The 18447-nt window shown below is 36.6% G+C and overlaps 2 protein-coding genes across 2 annotated transcripts in view; both read left to right on the forward strand.

Annotated features, from left to right (window-relative positions):
- The first annotated feature begins 368 nt into the window (after window positions 1–368).
- rad21a (RAD21 cohesin complex component a) lies at window positions 369–7880 on the forward strand. The gene is made up of 14 exons (XM_065298894.2): window positions 369–496; window positions 1267–1454; window positions 1909–2038; window positions 2144–2243; window positions 2452–2558; window positions 2671–2868; window positions 2948–3070; window positions 3161–3301; window positions 4388–4611; window positions 4767–4920; window positions 5121–5266; window positions 5350–5532; window positions 6955–7035; window positions 7146–7880. Exons 2-14 carry the CDS (start codon window positions 1311–1313, stop codon window positions 7335–7337), a joined length of 1923 nt encoding a protein of 640 aa, XP_065154966.1. The 5' UTR covers window positions 369–496; window positions 1267–1310; the 3' UTR covers window positions 7338–7880.
- A 413-nt stretch (window positions 7881–8293) lies between these two features.
- Window positions 8294–18447, forward strand: part of eif3ha (eukaryotic translation initiation factor 3, subunit H, a) — an 85707-nt gene continuing 75553 nt past the window's right edge. Inside the window, exon 1 of the mRNA XM_065298895.1 lies at window positions 8294–8450. Coding sequence (XP_065154967.1) covers window positions 8370–8450 — 81 coding nt within the window. The 5' untranslated portion in view covers window positions 8294–8369. The remainder of the gene's footprint in view (window positions 8451–18447) is intronic.

The raw sequence follows: 18447 nt of genomic DNA on the forward strand, positions 1-18447 counted from the left end.
TTTTTGATTAACTGTAAAGATTCTTCACATCTACCGTATTAAAAACTGTTAAAAAGCTATTACAGATAATTTCATGTAAAATGTATAGATTTTTTAAGTAAACATGTTTTTGTAAGTTAAAAATACAAATCACCTTAACATGTTTTTGTGAAAAGCAGTAAAGGGTGACTATTTTACTGTGTGACTCTTTACATCTTTCTTTCCGCAGGTTATTGTTGTAAGTTCAGGCCTCGCCTTTACAGCCGTTCATTTAGTAACACAACACCGCCCTCTGCCAACCGAACAGCGCGCCATCATTGGGTTCTTCAGCAGCCTCGGCCTGTCAATCACCGAGCAAGTCCCTCCCATCGTCAAATTTTGACTGTAAACATCCCGCCGCGAACGCCCGCCATCTTTGTCAGTCAGATTCAATGAGAGGAAACGGCTGCTAACTTCTCTCCACATGAGGGGAGAAAATAAAGCAGCCGAAATCAAAACGGAGACGATATATTGAATGGTAAGTTCTCGATAATACGTGTTGTCGTGCTTAAATGTGTCAGAACGTTGGAATACCCGAGCAGGAGAATTAAATTTGACGCTCGCGCTGATCGAGTACTGTTGCTAATCAACAGTTGGCTAACGCTAATGCTAGCATGAAAAAAAATGATTGGACCTTGTAAACATGTATAAATATTAAATTGAATCTGTTTGTCGATGTATTTATTTAGACCGATCGAGAAAATATTTTTTCCTGTGTAGAATCTAATTTTATTTCATAGCGATTTTAAAATTACGTAACGTTAGCATGCTAGTCGACTAACGTTATTTAGCCAAACAGTTGTTTTAAAATGATTAGAACTGTTTTGCACCATTACTCTGTGCACCTTGTAGTTATTAAACGTGAATGCATTTTGGAAAATAACAATTTAGGTAACAGCGTATTTTAAGAAAGTATTATTTTGTTGTAGCTTTAATCTTTTTGTTTTGGTGTCGCCATAAAGGCGCGCAAAGCTTTGACTCGCTGTAATAAATCTATGGACGAGCACACTAGACGCACCGTGCGAACTGCAACTCCAAAGCTGCGCACTTTTGTTTATTTATAAGACTTTTGACTTTTATGTTTCATATACATTTCAAAATAAATCCTGGTTGGAGTTATCAGATCACGTGTGATGTTTGTTCTGCAGACATCCTATCATTATGCATGGTGTGTGTCTCAAATCCTAGTGAGCTACCTAACTAGATGGCATGTTCAGATTTATATGTATTCATTTTGTCTTCTTCCAGGTGTAGCAGAAAGATCTTGGGAGCTTTGACCACACACCGGGGCAATGTTTTACGCCCACTTTGTCCTCAGCAAGCGTGGGCCGCTGGCCAAGATTTGGCTGGCGGCCCATTGGGACAAAAAGTTGACTAAAGCCCACGTCTTTGAATGCAACCTGGAGAGCAGCGTGGAAAGCATCATATCGCCAAAGGTGTGCCTTTATTGCTGTTGGTTGTAGGGATGCTAACAATTAATTGATTGTCGATAATAATAAAATTGATAACTTGTCAATGGTCAAAAAAGCATGGTCATGCACGTGTGTGAGGAAAATGTTTTCGGACATGGACGTACACAGACTTACATGCGACTATTGCCAGAGTGCGCATGTGAGACGAAGTTATACACCGTGTCTATTTTGTCATATCATGTGAGGAAGCTGGCATTTTGATCGCCATTTATGCACACTTTCTTGTGGTTGGCTCTATGCCACTGCAGTAAAAGGCTTATTGCACTATTACAGTTAATGATTATTCGATAGATTGATCGTTCATTTAAATGATCTTCGAATATGGGGAATTGAATAAATGATCATCCCTAGTTGATGTTGTTTTAGTTGTGTTTTTTTTAAGCCAATTTGTTAATTTAGTTGTTTCTTTGATTTATAGGTGAAAATGGCTCTTCGTACATCTGGCCATCTACTACTGGGTGTGGTGCGGATCTACCACAGAAAAGCCAAATATCTTCTGGCTGACTGCAATGAAGCGTTTATTAAGATCAAAATGGCCTTCCGCCCGGGTAATGATTGGATTATTTCAGCTGCTGTCTTGTGCGAAAATGTTGTTTTTGACAACACCTGCTTTTAATTGTCAGCATTAATTGGAGCACATTGTGTATTTTTAGGTGTTGTGGATCTGCCGGAGGACAACCGAGAGGCTGCGTACAATGCCATCACCTTGCCAGAGGAGTTTCACGATTTTGACCAGCCACTTCCTGATCTCGAGTAAGCACCAGCTGTTTTATTTGTTGTTGTGAAGAGGGGTGAAACTTATCGTGTAGTTTATCTCATGTCCAACAACACCTCTGAAAATGTTATTGTATGATGCTTGTTTTCCTAAATACTTCTAATTAAATCTTGTGTTCATTTCTATCTTTTTAATTCACTGTAGAGAATGAGAGCAAGCTTTAATTAAAATATTTTTGTCTTACAGTGATATAGATGTAGCACAGCAGTTTACCCTAAATCAGAGTCGTGTTGAGGAGATCACCATGAGAGAGGAAGTGGGAAACGTCAGCCTCATGGTCGACAATGACTTTGGTAAAATAATACAGGCTTTCTATTCACACTAATGAGTTGTGTTCGGTTGCCTGAGGTTTTGAGCTGCTAGTGATATTCGCTCTCTAACGTAACGCCGGTACTTTCATACCAGGTGACTTTGGCATGGATGACCGTGAGATGATGAGAGAGGAGAATGCCTTTACTGAAGACATCATTCACGGTTCCTCTGCCTCCAACCTGCTTTTGGAACCTGAGCCTGGCCCCGCCCACCTTGTCGATAAATCGGCTAACCTTGACTATGACGACTTTGGAGATAACAACCTGGATAATAGTGATGGTGGAATTCTGGGTACGTCTTAATTAACTTGACCTATTATATAATGTCAAAAAAAATATGTCTTAGTCTAGTGTTTTCTGCTCATTCTCAGTGGATAAGCTTCTGAGCAATGAAGATGGTGGTGGCATATTCGATGATCCTCCAGCCATCACTGACAGCGTGATGATGCCACAAGACCATGGTGATGATGACGATAACTTTGATAGCTTTTCTCGTAAGTAAATCAATCAAGTGTGATTATTTTATTGAAAAATTGATGATGTGATGCTTCCTACTTAAAAATGATCCCTCTTTATTATTTAAGCTGCTGGTGGTCCTGACAGTCCAGACTCTGGTCCAGTCGAGCCTCTTCCCAATACCACTGACCAGGCCGACCAAACAGAACAGACCACCCTGGTTCCCAATGAGGAGGAAGCCTTCGCTCTTGAGCCCATTGATATCACTGGTAAAAATGAACATGCACACATTACATTGAACACAAAGTGATGCATATAGGTCTTATATAATGCATGCATATATTTGGAAATATGTCAAATGTAAACTAGTATCAGATATACGTTTCTTAACAAGCGTGCATGTTTAAAGTTGCCAATTTCTTTCTCCACCGGTGTGTGCTTGTAACAACGTCAAGCAATGCATAACAATGCCAGACGCTCTGGAGCACCCATGTGCTTTGAAGAGGATGAAAGCTTTTTGCGCATGGTTGTAGACCCGCAATGTGAAGCGACTGTGCATATGTGCTTGGCCATTTTGGTGGGTGCTTGGGCCGAGCCCCGGAGCACACACGGGATTGGCACCTATGTGCATGTTTATTGTAGCACTTCCATCTGTGAAACAACAAGTGATGAAACTTTTTGGGGTTATAATGTTTCCAGCCGCACTGAAAACGCGTTCTGATGGTGTTCTGGTAGGGCAGGTTGATTCTTTTTCACAACCTTGAGTGACAGAACGGCTGTTTTTCAATCCGAAGACTGTAGCCTCCGGAGGTCGGATGTCATCAAGCCTGGTTTATTTCAGTTAACTGAGCATTACATTTTGCAAGTCATAAACATATTATAACAATGTCTGATTAACAAAGAATAATAGGAAACTTTATAGTTGTTAATGTTATGAAATAAGAAATGCGGCCTCCGGAGGCTGAGAAACGACCAATATTTGCCTCATTGCTCCGCCCCCAAGCCATCACTCATATCAGTTGCCTTCCCTTTTAAATAGTGCACTTACTCTCGAGTCTGCTGACACAAACTTGAAGACATCTTACTGCGTGAGATTGAACCTCATATTTTTCACAGTTTGTGACGTGCACACCACCACAGGGTGCACATTATGACAACCGTCACAGCCCTATTTTTAGCACAGTTATATTTTTCATCATGTAACTTTTTTTTTTACAAATATTCAGATGTGTATTCTGATCAAAGTTTTCAAGGTCATGAAAAGCATTTTTTTAACAACAGAAAAGATGTATTTATTTATTTTTTATTACAAAATGAGATATTACATTCAAGCACTAATAAACTCTCGTTTTCAGGGAAAGAAACCAAGGTTAGACGAAAGAGAAAGCTCATCGTCGACAGCTTAAAGGAGTTAGACAGCAAGACCATCCGTGCCCAGTTGAGCGACTACTCGGACATCGTCACCACACTGGATTTGGCTCCTCCCACTAAGAAGCTGATGATGTGGAAGGAGACAGGAGGTGTTGAGAAGCTGTTTTCATTGCCTGCTCAGCCTCTCTGGAATGGCCGACTCTTGAAGGTGATGGTTTAACGTTATTAAAGCCAAGGGCGAGGTTGACTGCTCCGTTCCAAAATCTAGTGCAGCATTTAAAGGCGTCGTGGGCACACTTCCAGGCAGCCTCAATAGATTTCTGTCTGTGTGCTTTGACGTGATGTGAAATGTGTGTTTTTAAGATGTTCACACGCTGTTTGACTCCACTGGTACCTGATGAGCTGAGGAAGAGGAGAAAGGGTGGAGAGGCCGACAGTCTGGAGGACTTCCTGAAGGAACTGGAGAACCCAGAGGTGCCCAGAGAGGAGGTTCTGGGACATAGAAGTGACGTGATTGGTAAGCTTTTGGCTCAAAAACAAGCTCGGTTACTGCATCTGAAATGCAGTTTTTACAGCTAAGTTGAGCTTAAATTCTGACCTGAATATATTGAGGACTAGAAGGCCTTAATAATGCAAAGACAATTTTTTCACTTTGAGATACTTAGCTGGCATTAAAACAATGTGAAGTTATATGTGAATATATTTTGTCTCCTACAGATCAGACCATCATGGAGGAGCCAAGTATGCTGCAGGCTTCTTCTATGGAGGGCAGCAGAACCGCTCTGGATGAGACTATGATGCCTCCTCCATCTGTCCAGCGTGGATTGAAGCGCAAGTCGATGGAGAAGGTTGCAGCTTTGCCTGTAAGTCACATTTCATTTCGTGATCCAGGCAAGTGTTGGATACCTCTTTATCTAATGATCTTATCTAATGTTCTCATTTTCAGCAAATGAGTGTGTTGGAACAGACACTTCCACCCATGGATCAGTCAGTTCTCTCTCATCAGCTCGAAATGCCCCAGATGGATCTTCCTCCTGAGGAGACCACCAACCTCTCTAGACTCGTCCCTGAGCTGGACCTGCTGGATGACAAGGGCAAAGAGAAGGACAAGGATGACAGCGAGGAAGAGGTGAGGCGTCCTGTCTGAAATGAAAAGAAAATGAAAATAGTCTTTTTTTATTTTCTTGAGGCAATGGAAACCTCATGCAATACCTAAAGTAGTGCCCAAAATCATTTTTATATGTTTTATTTATTTTCAAATTCTGTGTTTTCCGCTTTCATTTATCAAACAGCATATCTCGTCAACTAAAAAAATTATAAATACAATTTAACAAGGCAAGTTTTATGTAAAATTACACGCAGGCAAATGTATTTTTACTGTAACTGTAACCGCAGTATACTACAACCATGCTACTGCAATCAACCAAATGTTTAGTTTTTTTTCGTTTTAGTAATTCTTGGGAATTTGGATAAAACGGGTTTAAATTTTGAAGAAAAAAAAAGTTAGTTAAATTACAAAATCTGAAGGTATATCATTATAGACCAAGGTCTTGGCTGTTCAGCAATTTACTGGTGCAACCTCCCCTGTTTGTATTTTTTTCATAAAATAGGCGTTTTTCCAGTCATTACTTACTTTAAGCCTAAATAGAATAGAATTTTTTTTTTTATTTAATACACATATTTTTGTATTAATAGAGACTATTAATTTAATAACTCAAAAGCACTGAAGAAACATTTTGTAAGCATATTCATTTAAAACAAATAAGACTGTCTGACGGTGGTGACATTGGCCTCATTATTCCAAAATGTATACCACTCAAGTCAATGGCTTCTTGCTTAAACTTTATGTAAATATTTGGTCCAAATAATAACAATCCTGAGCACTGTGATGAACACATATCAAATCATAACTTTCTAAAATACATAAAACCTGACAGAAAAGACAGAAAACCTGACGGTGGTGACAAAAACCTTATATAGATAAAAAAAATATAGATGAGTTGTTCACATTAGCCATCTTGTTTCCCCTCTGTTGCTAGCTACTTCAGACCTCTTCTTAAAAATGATAAATTTATTTCATAATCTAATCTAATATTTTTTTTATACAAAGATGACGGTTTTGACATGTTATGGTTGTCACAGTAGCAGTGTCCAAAAATATGAACAAGTTTAAGAGAAAATAGCAAACATACAGGAGCTTGAGTGATCTTGAAGGATGCAGTAGAGCTGAAGGTTTGAAAATGGGGTCCTCAGGAATGCAGTTGACCCTGTAGTTGTCTGATTTTATTGCTTTTTATAAATATCTGACATATGTGGGACACATTTTGAGAAATCACAAAATAGTAGTAAATATTGTTCAAAACTCAGTGTTTGTAGTTTTTAATACATATTACAATGTACTCTTTCATGTGGTAAATATATGATTCTGTTCAATGCAGTTTGAAAGAAAATATTCATGGAAGGCATTTTGTGTTAATAGTAATCAATAAAAAATTATCATTATTATTAATATTAATGTGGAGTGATCATTTCTTTTCTCCTTACTAATTAGGGTGAAGAGGGTCAGGGAGACCAGGATCAAGAAGAGAAAAGGTGGAACAAGAGAACTCAGCAGATGCTTTATGGGCTTCAGGTTTGTTATCTCTTTTAACAGAAATGCTATATGTTGGAATTTCAAATTCATCCAAATAATTTGACCGTGTCTGTGCTTGAAAAATAACATTATTTTCTTTCGTTTAACAGCGCGTGGTGGCTAAAACAGGAGCCCAGTCCATCAGTCTGCTTGAACTGTGCAGACACAACAACAAGAAACAGGCTGCTGCAAAGTTTTACAGCTTCCTGGTGCTTAAGAAACAACAGGCCATTGAGCTGACCCAGTCAGAGCCGTACAGCGACATCGTCGCCACGCCAGGACCGCGGTTTCATGTTGTATAGATGCGTTGTACCCTCTCTTGTTTTTAGTAGTTGTATTTAACAGTTTTGTTTTGCTACTGTTGCCTGTTTTTGTATCGTTCATTTGTTCTTTTTTGGGGCCAATTTTTAAGGTTTTGAGTCAAACCCCGATAGATCACGAAGACATTGTACCCACATAATGTAAGGAGTTATATAATAATACATGTCGGGCTTCAACAATGTCAACACCTTTGGGATTATTCAGTCTTGTTACTACTATTTTATTTGTTTTCTCACAGTTCTGTTTTTATTTTCCTTCATAAGCTTTATCCCAGTACGTTTTACATTGTAGTAGAGTTTAGGTATGTGTACATTTTAACTTTTTAATAATGTCACAATTGAGAGGAAAAGGTTTATTTTTGGAGAACCCCAGTGGATTTCATGACACGAAAGCTCAATGTTTTGTATCTCTCTCTTTTAATGGCAATTATGTTTATTAAAAGTTTGTTAAACTCCTTCATATAATTGGAATTTTATGCACTTGTGATTACATTTCGATATTGATTAAAAACTTTGCTAAAAGTCTGTGACTTGTTCCGATGTACAGTAACTTAAGTGAAAATGATGCACAAAAGGCAGTTGTGTAGCTTTTTTTTTGTTTAAATACTTTGATAGTGCCAGACAAAGTATATAAGCGATTCTCAACCTGAGAGCCGAAGCCTCAATATTAAAAATTATTAAAAAATAAGCATTAAAACGTGTTTAGACGTGTCTAGTTATGCCAAGCTTTATAATTATTTTATTTTGGTAGAAATTGCGAGTGGTTAAAACCCCCTGATGTAAATTATTTCATATATGCATTCAAAACACTCCCCAGTTGGCAGTACGGTAAACACAACCATTCAAATAGTCAAACAATTTCTGTCCCAAAAATGTAGTACTATCACAATTCATTTTACGTTGCAATATTTGGACGTTTACACGTACTTTTATTTTGAAAAATCGGTTCTCGTTCGGCGGAAGTTGTCGGCTTTCGCCGGAAGTAGGTCCTTCACGTGTTTCTCTTCGTTCACTATGGCAGCCCGCAAGGAATCCGCCGCTTCTACATCAAATGCACTCGATTCGCCAGTGAAATTCATTCAGATTGAGGGACTGGTAAGTAAAATAAACCACTGAATGTCACTGTCACACATGAAACGGAGAGAATCTGTCACGTGTTTCCAGCTGCCATTCTCTCCCTGCACTTGAACCTGATGGGGGAGCTAAGCCCACATCTAGAATTTACCATAGTAATACCATGCTTTTCATACCACGGCACTACCATACATCTAACTTACATGGTATTAAAAATGTTTACGTAGGAAATACCAAATGTATTGATGGCATTCCAACCTGCTTGCAAGAATACCATAGTATTACCAGAGTAACTTACACACCAAAACAAGCATTTAAATTAACATTTTAGTATGAAAACACTATAACCTGTTTTGTACGATGACATTTTAAGTACTTGTGTCATAGTAGTACCACTATTACAATAACATTTATTTACTGTAATGGTATCTATTTGTACCAAGATATTATGATATATTGACTGGGTTATATAATAATATCATGACACATTGCAATTCACGTACCTGGGTATTTACATGGCACTTCTGAAATGCAAAAACATGGTAAATAAACACAGTTCTGTGGTACACTTTGGCACTTTTTGTTATTAATATGGACTTGATGGTTGTGATGTTATAATAGGTATGTTGCTAAAATTTTCAAAATGGTTAAATGCCAAAAGTAGTGGTTCAGATAGAAAAAGCATGAAAAAAGCTTTTAAATGAGACCACGATCATGTTTATGGGTTCAAGAATAACAAAATACTGGCCATTTGAAACTCGAAAATCATCACTTTATTTTGTCCCATGTTTTCCATTAAAATTCAAGAAAATGTGTGACCGAATCATGAAAATTATAAAGTTTTTTTGCTATAACTTTTTTAATTTTGGAGATTTTGACCTGAATCTTTCAGTATAAGCTGTTTGCAATATCCTCTACATATTCTACTTCTGAAAATGTGCGTGTTGATTGTGTAAACAACATTATTAATCTAACTTTAATATTTTTTTAATGATAGAACCTAAGCAAAAAAAAAAAATAAATGAAAAATTTGTTACTTTGTGCCCCGTTCATCCTCGCTATTGATTTCTATAAAGTTTGATCAGTTGTGAAATAGTTGCTAATGCAACTTTAAAACAGCTTTAAGTTGCAGTTACTGCTTTCTCGTTCATTATATCTTTAGCTCTGATGGCCACATTTGTCATTGTCAAGCAAAACTCCCAAACTTTTATGTGTTTTTATATAGGCCACAGGGATTTACATTAGTTTAAAGCTTGAGTTGACCCACATGGAACGCTTTTGGACTCAATTATCTGATTACCATCACAATAAGGTATCTGGATGTGCTGGTGTTATTTCATGGTGCACAGAAGGCCAAAACCTTCATCAAATAAGTTTGTCTGTGTGGATGTACGGTATTGGCCAAAAGTAATGTGTGAAGGTCATGTTTTTACAATATTTGACCCCTCAGGTTGGATTAAAGCATCAAAATATTGAGGGGTAATGATACAAAATAGATTAAAGGTAATTTATTTTAGGTCATTTATTTATAAAAGGCAACATATGAGGGATGTAGGTTTTATTCTGATATGCAAAACAAATGCTTATAATAAGAAAAAGTTCAGGGAATAAACTATAGTTAAAAATATTAATGACTGTAATTTAATATTTTGTTGATCTTCTCTTGTTTTTGATGACAGCAGTCTTTCTCTTGGCTCGACTTGATAAACTTTGCTTATGTGTTGTGTGTATTTTAAATTCTTCCCAAAGAGCTTTAGTTTAAACTCCAAACACGCATACATATTTATTAATATTTATATGATTTGAATAAAGGATGTAGGCATACATTTTCCAAGATCAGTTTTGGCCATTACTTTAGTTGATTGATGCGGTGCATTATATCTCACTGCCATAAGAGGGCAAAGTTGTTTCTAGAAAACATTTCTTCTGTCCTTTTAAATGTAGGTTGACCATGAATGGGCACAGATGCTTTAGTTTTTTCAATTGTCTTTTATCTTTATTTAGACTTAAAGGAACAGCTCATCCAAAACCACGTTTTTTTCTTTGTTCATCCTCCTATTGTTCTGAATATTTTCTTCGGTGAAAAATCCAAGTTGCGCTTTGTTCATACGATAAATGGGACAGTGATTTATACAGCCGTGCACCAGAAGCATATTAAAGTCATTTGTGTAACTCATGCACTCCATTGCGAGCCTTATAGTTATATATTATAGCCTTTACAGTAATGTTGGTAAACTTTAGTGACCATATTTGGGTGAACTATTCCTTTAATGTTCATGCCTGCGTCTTTCAAATCCCAAACGAGATTTGGGATGAAAAGTTCTTGTTACATCATATACATTAAAAGGCTTTCAGAAGAGATTTCCACCTTGACATTCCCTCACATCTGTATGCATGCAAAATATACTGTACAATTATAATCCTGTCAAAGGCTGTCTGTTTTAGTGGGCTAGTTTAGCAGGAATCGTATTTCATCATTGTAGTATGAAGATGAATCACAGGCCTTGGTACACAGTAAGGATGTTTATCACGCCACGACTGCATGTCTTTTCCCCGGTAAATGACAGGGACAGACGTTAACGCCGGCGTGACCCGTGGGGAACACGTTGACGCTTTTACCTGATTGCCTTGGGCGTGCACGTTGCATCGTGTGTGCCGAGACGAGTTTAAAAGAAAGCGCGTCCGCAAACATTCGCAATACACCAAGGAGACACTTCTAGTCATTGCAAAGTTGGAGCTGGCATGCGTGCAATCCTCCTGAGTTCATGGGGTATCATTAGATGGATTGTTGAGGCTGTGTTGAACTGCTTTGATGGTGCTGTGTGTAGTCTGTGCACAGCGTCATCGCTGTAAGTTATGAGGCGTGCTGTTATTGTCACCCCTGGTTGATGGAGTAAGGAACAGGGGGTGGTGGAAAGCCAGGGTAAACCTGTGGTGAAAATCTCAGCCTTCTGAGCTCTCTCACCCCCTTATGGTCTACGTTAACAATTTGACTGGCGGATAAACTTTACAGGAGCCAAGATAAGTCAATTGTTTTTTGAACAGTGTTTTGGTTAAAGTTAAAGAGCACCTATTATGTTGCTAAAACAATGTTATTTTGTGTCTTTGGTGTAATACAATGTGTTTGTGTGGTTTATGCATTTTTCACAAACCGTACATTATTGTTACTCCTCTATGCCCGGCCTCCTGAAACGTGTTGATTTTGTACAAAGCTCATCGTTCCGAAAAGCGCAGTCTCCTCCGATCGGCCAGCTAAACAGTACGTTGTGATTGGCCTGAATACCTCTTGACGTCAGCTGGAAATGTGACGCTCCTTACCATGTTTAGAAGATTAGCTCACAATGAAATGCCGACAGGAGTTAATATCGTCTTTTCTACCTTATTAATATGAGATGAAACCGATCCATAAAATTTAGATGACCAAGCAGATCGATCAACTTTACCTCTACCAACTTTTTACAGGACGTAACAGATTGGTAAGGTAAGGATACTAAAACATTAAAACCATGTCTGCATTTGTGATCATAGAAATGACAAACAACAAGCGCTACTTTGCACTGCTCAAAAGTTGCGTTTAATCATGGTTTGGTCGGAAGTAAACTCTTTAAATATGAAAAAATCGAAGCAGGCGGAATTATGATAATGGCCGTCGTGTCCACGTCAACAGGCTGATGAAGTAAACTATTGCCTAACAATCCGTCTGTTCATTGTAGTCCAAGAAAAGAGGTTTACGTTGGAGCGGCATTTCATCGTAATTCATTAAAATTCTATCTATCTATCTATCTATCTATCTATCTATCTATCTATCTATCTATCTATCTATCTATCTATCTATCTATCTATCTATCTATCTATCTATCTATCTATCTATCTATCTATCTATCTATCTATCTATCTCCAAAGTCAGATTGCTAAGTAGTAATCCTGTCTGTCTGTCTGTCTGTCTGTCTGTCTGTGTCCAAAGTCAGATTGCTAAGTAGTAATCCTGTTTATCTATCTATCTATCTATCTATCTATCTATCTATCTATCTATCTATCTATCTATCTATCTATCTATCTATCTATCTATCTATCTATCTATCTATCTATCTATCTATCTATCTATCTATCTATCTATCTATCTCCAAAGTCAGATTGCTAAGTAGTAATCCTGTCTGTCTGTCTGTCTGTCTGTCTGTCTGTGTCCAAAGTCAGATTGCTAAGTAGTAATCCTGTCTGTCTGTCTGTCTGTCTGTCTGTCTGTGTCCAAAGTCAAATTGCTAAGTAGTAATCCTGTCTGTCTGTCTGTCTGTCTGTCTGTCTGTCTGTGTCCAAAGTCAGATTGCTAAGTAGTAATCCTGTTTATCTATCTATCTATCTATCTATCTATCTATCTATCTATCTATCTATCTATCTATCTATCTATCTATCTATCTATCTATCTATCTATCTATCTATCTATCTATCTATCTATCTATCTATCTTCCTCCAAAGTCAGATTGCTAAGTAGTAATCCTGTTTATCTATCTATCTATCTATCTATCTATCTATCTATCTATCTATCTATCTATCTATCTATCTATCTATCTATCTATCTATCTATCTATCTATCTATCTATCTATCTATCTCCAAAGTCAGATTGCTAAGTAGTAATCCTGTCTGTCTGTCTGTCTGTCTGTCTGTCTGTGTCCAAAGTCAGATTGCTAAGTAGTAATCCTGTCTGTCTGTCTGTCTGTCTGTCTGTCTGTCTGTGTCCAAAGTCAAATTGCTAAGTAGTAATCCTGTCTGTCTGTCTGTCTGTCTGTCTGTCTGTCTGTGTCCAAAGTCAGATTGCTAAGTAGTAATCCTGTTTATCTATCTATCTATCTATCTATCTATCTATCTATCTATCTATCTATCTATCTATCTATCTATCTATCTATCTATCTATCTATCTATCTATCTATCTATCTATCTATCTATCTCCAAAGTCAGATTGCTAAGTAGTAATCCTGTCTGTCTGTCTGTCTGTCTGTCTGTCTGTCTGTCTGTGTCCAAAGTCAGATTGCTAAGTAGTAATCCTGTCTGTCTGTCTGTCTGTCTGTCTGTGTCCAAAGTCAGATTGCTAAGTAGTAATCCTGTCTGTCTGTCTGTCTGTCTGTCTGTCTGTCTGTGTCCAAAGTGAAATTGCTAAGTAGTAATCCTGTCTGTCTGTCTGTCTGTCTGTGTCCAAAGTCAGATTGCTAAGTAGTAATCCTGTTTATCTATCTATCTATCTATCTATCTATCTATCTATCTATCTATCTATCTATCTATCTATCTATCTATCTATCTATCTATCTATCTATCTATCTATCTATCTATCTATCTATCTATCTCTCTCTCTATCTATCTATCTATCTCCAAAGTCAAATTGCTAAGTAGTAATCCTGTCTGTCTGTCTGTCTGTGTCCAAAGTCAGATTGCTAAGTAGTAATCCTGTCTATCTATCTATCTATCTATCTATCTATCTATCTATCTATCTATCTATCTATCTATCTATCTATCTATCTATCTATCTATCTATCTATCTATCTATCTATCTATCTATCTATCTATCTATCTATCTTCCTCCAAAGTCAGATTGCTAAGTAGTAATCCTGTCTATCTATCTGTCTGTCTGTCTGTTCGTCCGTCCGTCCGTCCGTCCGTCCGTCCATCTATCTATCTATCTATCTATCTATCTATCTATCTATCTATCTATCTATCTATCTATCTATCTATCTATCTATCTATCTATCTATCTATCTATCTATCTATCTATGTCCAAAGTCAGATTGCTAAGTAGTAATCCTGTTTATCTATCTATCTATCTATCTATCTATCTATCTATCTATCTATCTATCTATCTATCTATCTATCTATCTATCTATCTATCTATCTATCTATCTATCTATCTCCAAAGTCAGATTGCTAAGTAGTAATCCTGTCTGTCTGTCTGTCTGTCTGTCTGTCTGTGTCCAAAGTCAGATTGCTAAGTAGTAATCCTGTTTATCTATCTATCTATCTATCTATCTATCTATCTATCTATCTATCTATCTATCTATCTATCTATCTATCTATCTATCTATCTATCTATCTATCTATCTATCTATCTATCTATCTATCTATCTATCTATCTATCTATCTATCTCCAAAGTCAGATAGCTAAGTAGTAATCCTGTCTGTCTGTCTGTCTGTCTGTCTGTGTCCAAAGTCAGATTGCTAAGTAGTAATCCTGTTTATCTATCTATCTATCTATCTATCTATCTATCTATCTATCTATCTATCTATCTATCTATCTATCTATCTATCTATCTATCTATCTATCTATCTATCTATCTATCTATCTATCTATCTATCTCCAAAGTCAGATTGCTAAGTAGTAATCCTGTCTGTCTGTCTGTCTGTCTGTCTGTCTGTCTGTCTGTGTCCAAAGTCAGATTGCTAAGTAGTAATCCTGTCTGTCTGTCTGTCTGTCTGTCTGTGTCCAAAGTCAAATTGCTAAGTAGTAATCCTGTCTGTCTGTCTGTCTGTCTGTCTGTCTGTCTGTGTCCAAAGTCAGATTGCTAAGTAGTAATCCTGTTTATCTATCTATCTATCTATCTATCTATCTATCTATCTATCTATCTATCTATCTATCTATCTATCTATCTATCTATCTATCTATCTATCTATCTATCTATCTATCTATCTATCTATCTATCTATGTCCAAAGTCAGATTGCTAAGTAGTAATCCTGTTTATCTATCTATCTATCTATCTATCTATCTATCTATCTATCTATCTATCTATCTATCTATCTATCTATCTATCTATCTATCTATCTATCTATCTATCTATCTATCTCCAAAGTCAGATTGCTAAGTAGTAATCCTGTCTGTCTGTCTGTCTGTCTGTCTGTCTGTGTCCAAAGTCAGATTGCTAAGTAGTAATCCTGTTTATCTATCTATCTATCTATCTATCTATCTATCTATCTATCTATCTATCTATCTATCTATCTATCTATCTATCTATCTATCTATCTATCTCCAAAGTCAGATAGCTAAGTAGTAATCCTGTCTGTCTGTCTGTCTGTCTGTCTGTGTCCAAAGTCAGATTGCTAAGTAGTAATCCTGTCTGTCTGTCTGTCTGTCTGTCTGTCTGTGTCCAAAGTCAGATTGCTAAGTAGTAATCCTGTTTATCTATCTATCTATCTATCTATCTATCTATCTATCTATCTATCTATCTATCTATCTATCTATCTATCTATCTATCTATCTATCTATCTATCTATCTATCTATCTATCTATCTATCTATCTATCTATCTCCAAAGTCAGATAGCTAAGTAGTAATCCTGTCTGTCTGTCTGTCTGTCTGTCTGTGTCCAAAGTCAGATTGCTAAGTAGTAATCCTGTTTATCTATCTATCTATCTATCTATCTATCTATCTATCTATCTATCTATCTATCTATCTATCTATCTATCTATCTATCTATCTATCTATCTATCTCCAAAGTCAGATTGCTAAGTAGTAATCCTGTCTGTCTGTCTGTCTGTCTGTCTGTCTGTCTGTCTGTGTCCAAAGTCAGATTGCTAAGTAGTAATCCTGTCTGTCTGTCTGTCTGTCTGTCTGTGTCCAAAGTCAAATTGCTAAGTAGTAATCCTGTCTGTCTGTCTGTCTGTCTGTCTGTCTGTCTGTGTCCAAAGTCAGATTGCTAAGTAGTAATCCTGTTTATCTATCTATCTATCTATCTATCTATCTATCTATCTATCTATCTATCTATCTATCTATCTATCTATCTATCTATCTATCTATCTATCTATCTATCTATCTATCTATCTATGTCCAAAGTCAGATTGCTAAGTAGTAATCCTGTTTATCTATCTATCTATCTATCTATCTATCTATCTATCTATCTATCTATCTATCTATCTATCTATCTATCTATCTATCTATCTATCTATCTATCTATCTATCTATCTATCTATCTATCTATCTATCTATCTCCAAAGTCAGATTGCTAAGTAGTAATCCTGTCTGTCTGTCTGTCTGTCTGTCTGTCTGTGTCCAAAGTCAGATTGCTAAGTAGTAATCCTGTTTATCTATCTATCTATCTATCTATCTATCTATCTATCTATCTATCTATCTATCTATCTATCTATCTATCTATCTATCTATCTATCTATCTATCTATCTATCTATCTATCTATCTATCTATCTATCTATCTATCTATCTATCTATCTATCTATCTATCTCCAAAGTCAGATAGCTAAGTAGTAATCCTGTCTGTCTGTCTGTCTGTCTGTCTGTGTCCAAAGTCAGATTGCTAAGTAGTAATCCTGTTTATCTATCTATCTATCTATCTATCTATCTATCTATCTATCTATCTATCTATCTATCTATCTATCTATCTATCTATCTATCTATCTATCTATCTATCTATCTATCTATCTATCTATCTATCTATCTATCTCCAAAGTCAGATTGCTAAGTAGTAATCCTGTCTGTCTGTCTGTCTGTCTGTCTGTCTGTCTGTCTGTGTCCAAAGTCAGATTGCTAAGTAGTAATCCTGTCTGTCTGTCTGTCTGTCTGTCTGTGTCCAAAGTCAAATTGCTAAGTAGTAATCCTGTCTGTCTGTCTGTCTGTCTGTCTGTCTGTCTGTGTCCAAAGTCAGATTGCTAAGTAGTAATCCTGTTTATCTATCTATCTATCTATCTATCTATCTATCTATCTATCTATCTATCTATCTATCTATCTATCTATCTATCTATCTATCTATCTATCTATCTATCTATCTTCCTCCAAAGTCAGATTGCTAAGTAGTAATCCTGTTTATCTATCTATCTATCTATCTATCTATCTATCTATCTATCTATCTATCTATCTATCTATCTATCTATCTATCTATCTATCTATCTATCTATCTATCTATCTATCTATCTATCTATCTATCTCCAAAGTCAGATTGCTAAGTAGTAATCCTGTCTGTCTGTCTGTCTGTCTGTCTGTCTGTCTGTGTCCAAAGTCAGATTGCTAAGTAGTAATCCTGTCTGTCTGTCTGTCTGTCTGTCTGTCTGTCTGTGTCCAAAGTCAAATTGCTAAGTAGTAATCCTGTCTGTCTGTCTGTCTGTCTGTCTGTCTGTCTGTCTGTGTCCAAAGTCAGATTGCTAAGTAGTAATCCTGTTTATCTATCTATCTATCTATCTATCTATCTATCTATCTATCTATCTATCTATCTATCTATCTATCTATCTATCTATCTATCTATCTATCTATCTATCTATCTATCTCCAAAGTCAGATTGCTAAGTAGTAATCCTGTCTGTCTGTCTGTCTGTCTGTCTGTCTGTCTGTCTGTCTGTCTGTGTCCAAAGTCAGATTGCTAAGTAGTAATCCTGTTTATCTATCTATCTATCTATCTATCTATCTATCTATCTATCTATCTATCTATCTATCTATCTATCTATCTATCTATCTATCTATCTATCTATCTATCTCCAAAGTCAAATTGCTAAGTAGTAATCCTGTCTGTCTGTCTGTCTGTCTGTCTGTGTCCAAAGTCAGATTGCTAAGTAGTAATCCTGTTTATCTATCTATCTATCTATCTATCTATCTATCTATCTATCTATCTATCTATCTATCTATCTATCTATCTATCTATCTATCTATCTATCTATCTATCTATCTATCTATCTATCTATCTATCTCCAAAGTCAAATTGCTAAGTAGTAATCCTGTCTGTCTGTCTGTCTGTGTCCAAAGTCAGATTGCTAAGTAGTAATCCTGTCTATCTATCTATCTATCTATCTATCTATCTATCTATCTATCTATCTATCTATCTATCTATCTATCTATCTATCTATCTATCTATCTATCTATCTATCTATCTATCTATCTATCTATCTTCCTCCAAAGTCAGATTGCTAAGTAGTAATCCTGTCTATCTATCTGTCTGTCTGTCTGTTCGTCCGTCCGTCCGTCCGTCCGTCCATCTATCTATCTATCTATCTATCTATCTATCTATCTATCTATCTATCTATCTATCTATCTATCTATCT

The sequence above is a fragment of the Paramisgurnus dabryanus genome, chromosome 13, assembly GCF_030506205.2.
Source record: "Paramisgurnus dabryanus chromosome 13, PD_genome_1.1, whole genome shotgun sequence".
Classification (NCBI taxonomy): Eukaryota; Metazoa; Chordata; class Actinopteri; order Cypriniformes; family Cobitidae; genus Paramisgurnus; species Paramisgurnus dabryanus.

Bases quoted from the DNA above. Each gene is read 5' to 3' on its own strand.
- rad21a (XM_065298894.2), top strand. From the start codon at position 1,311: ATGTTTTACGCCCACTTTGTCCTCAGCAAGCGTGGGCCGCTGGCCAAG. The intron at 1,455-1,908 runs GTGTGCCTTTAT...TTTGATTTATAG, and splicing joins AAAGCATCATATCGCCAAAG to GTGAAAATGGCTCTTCGTAC. The intron at 3,071-3,160 runs GTAAGTAAATCA...TTATTATTTAAG, and splicing joins TAACTTTGATAGCTTTTCTC to CTGCTGGTGGTCCTGACAGT.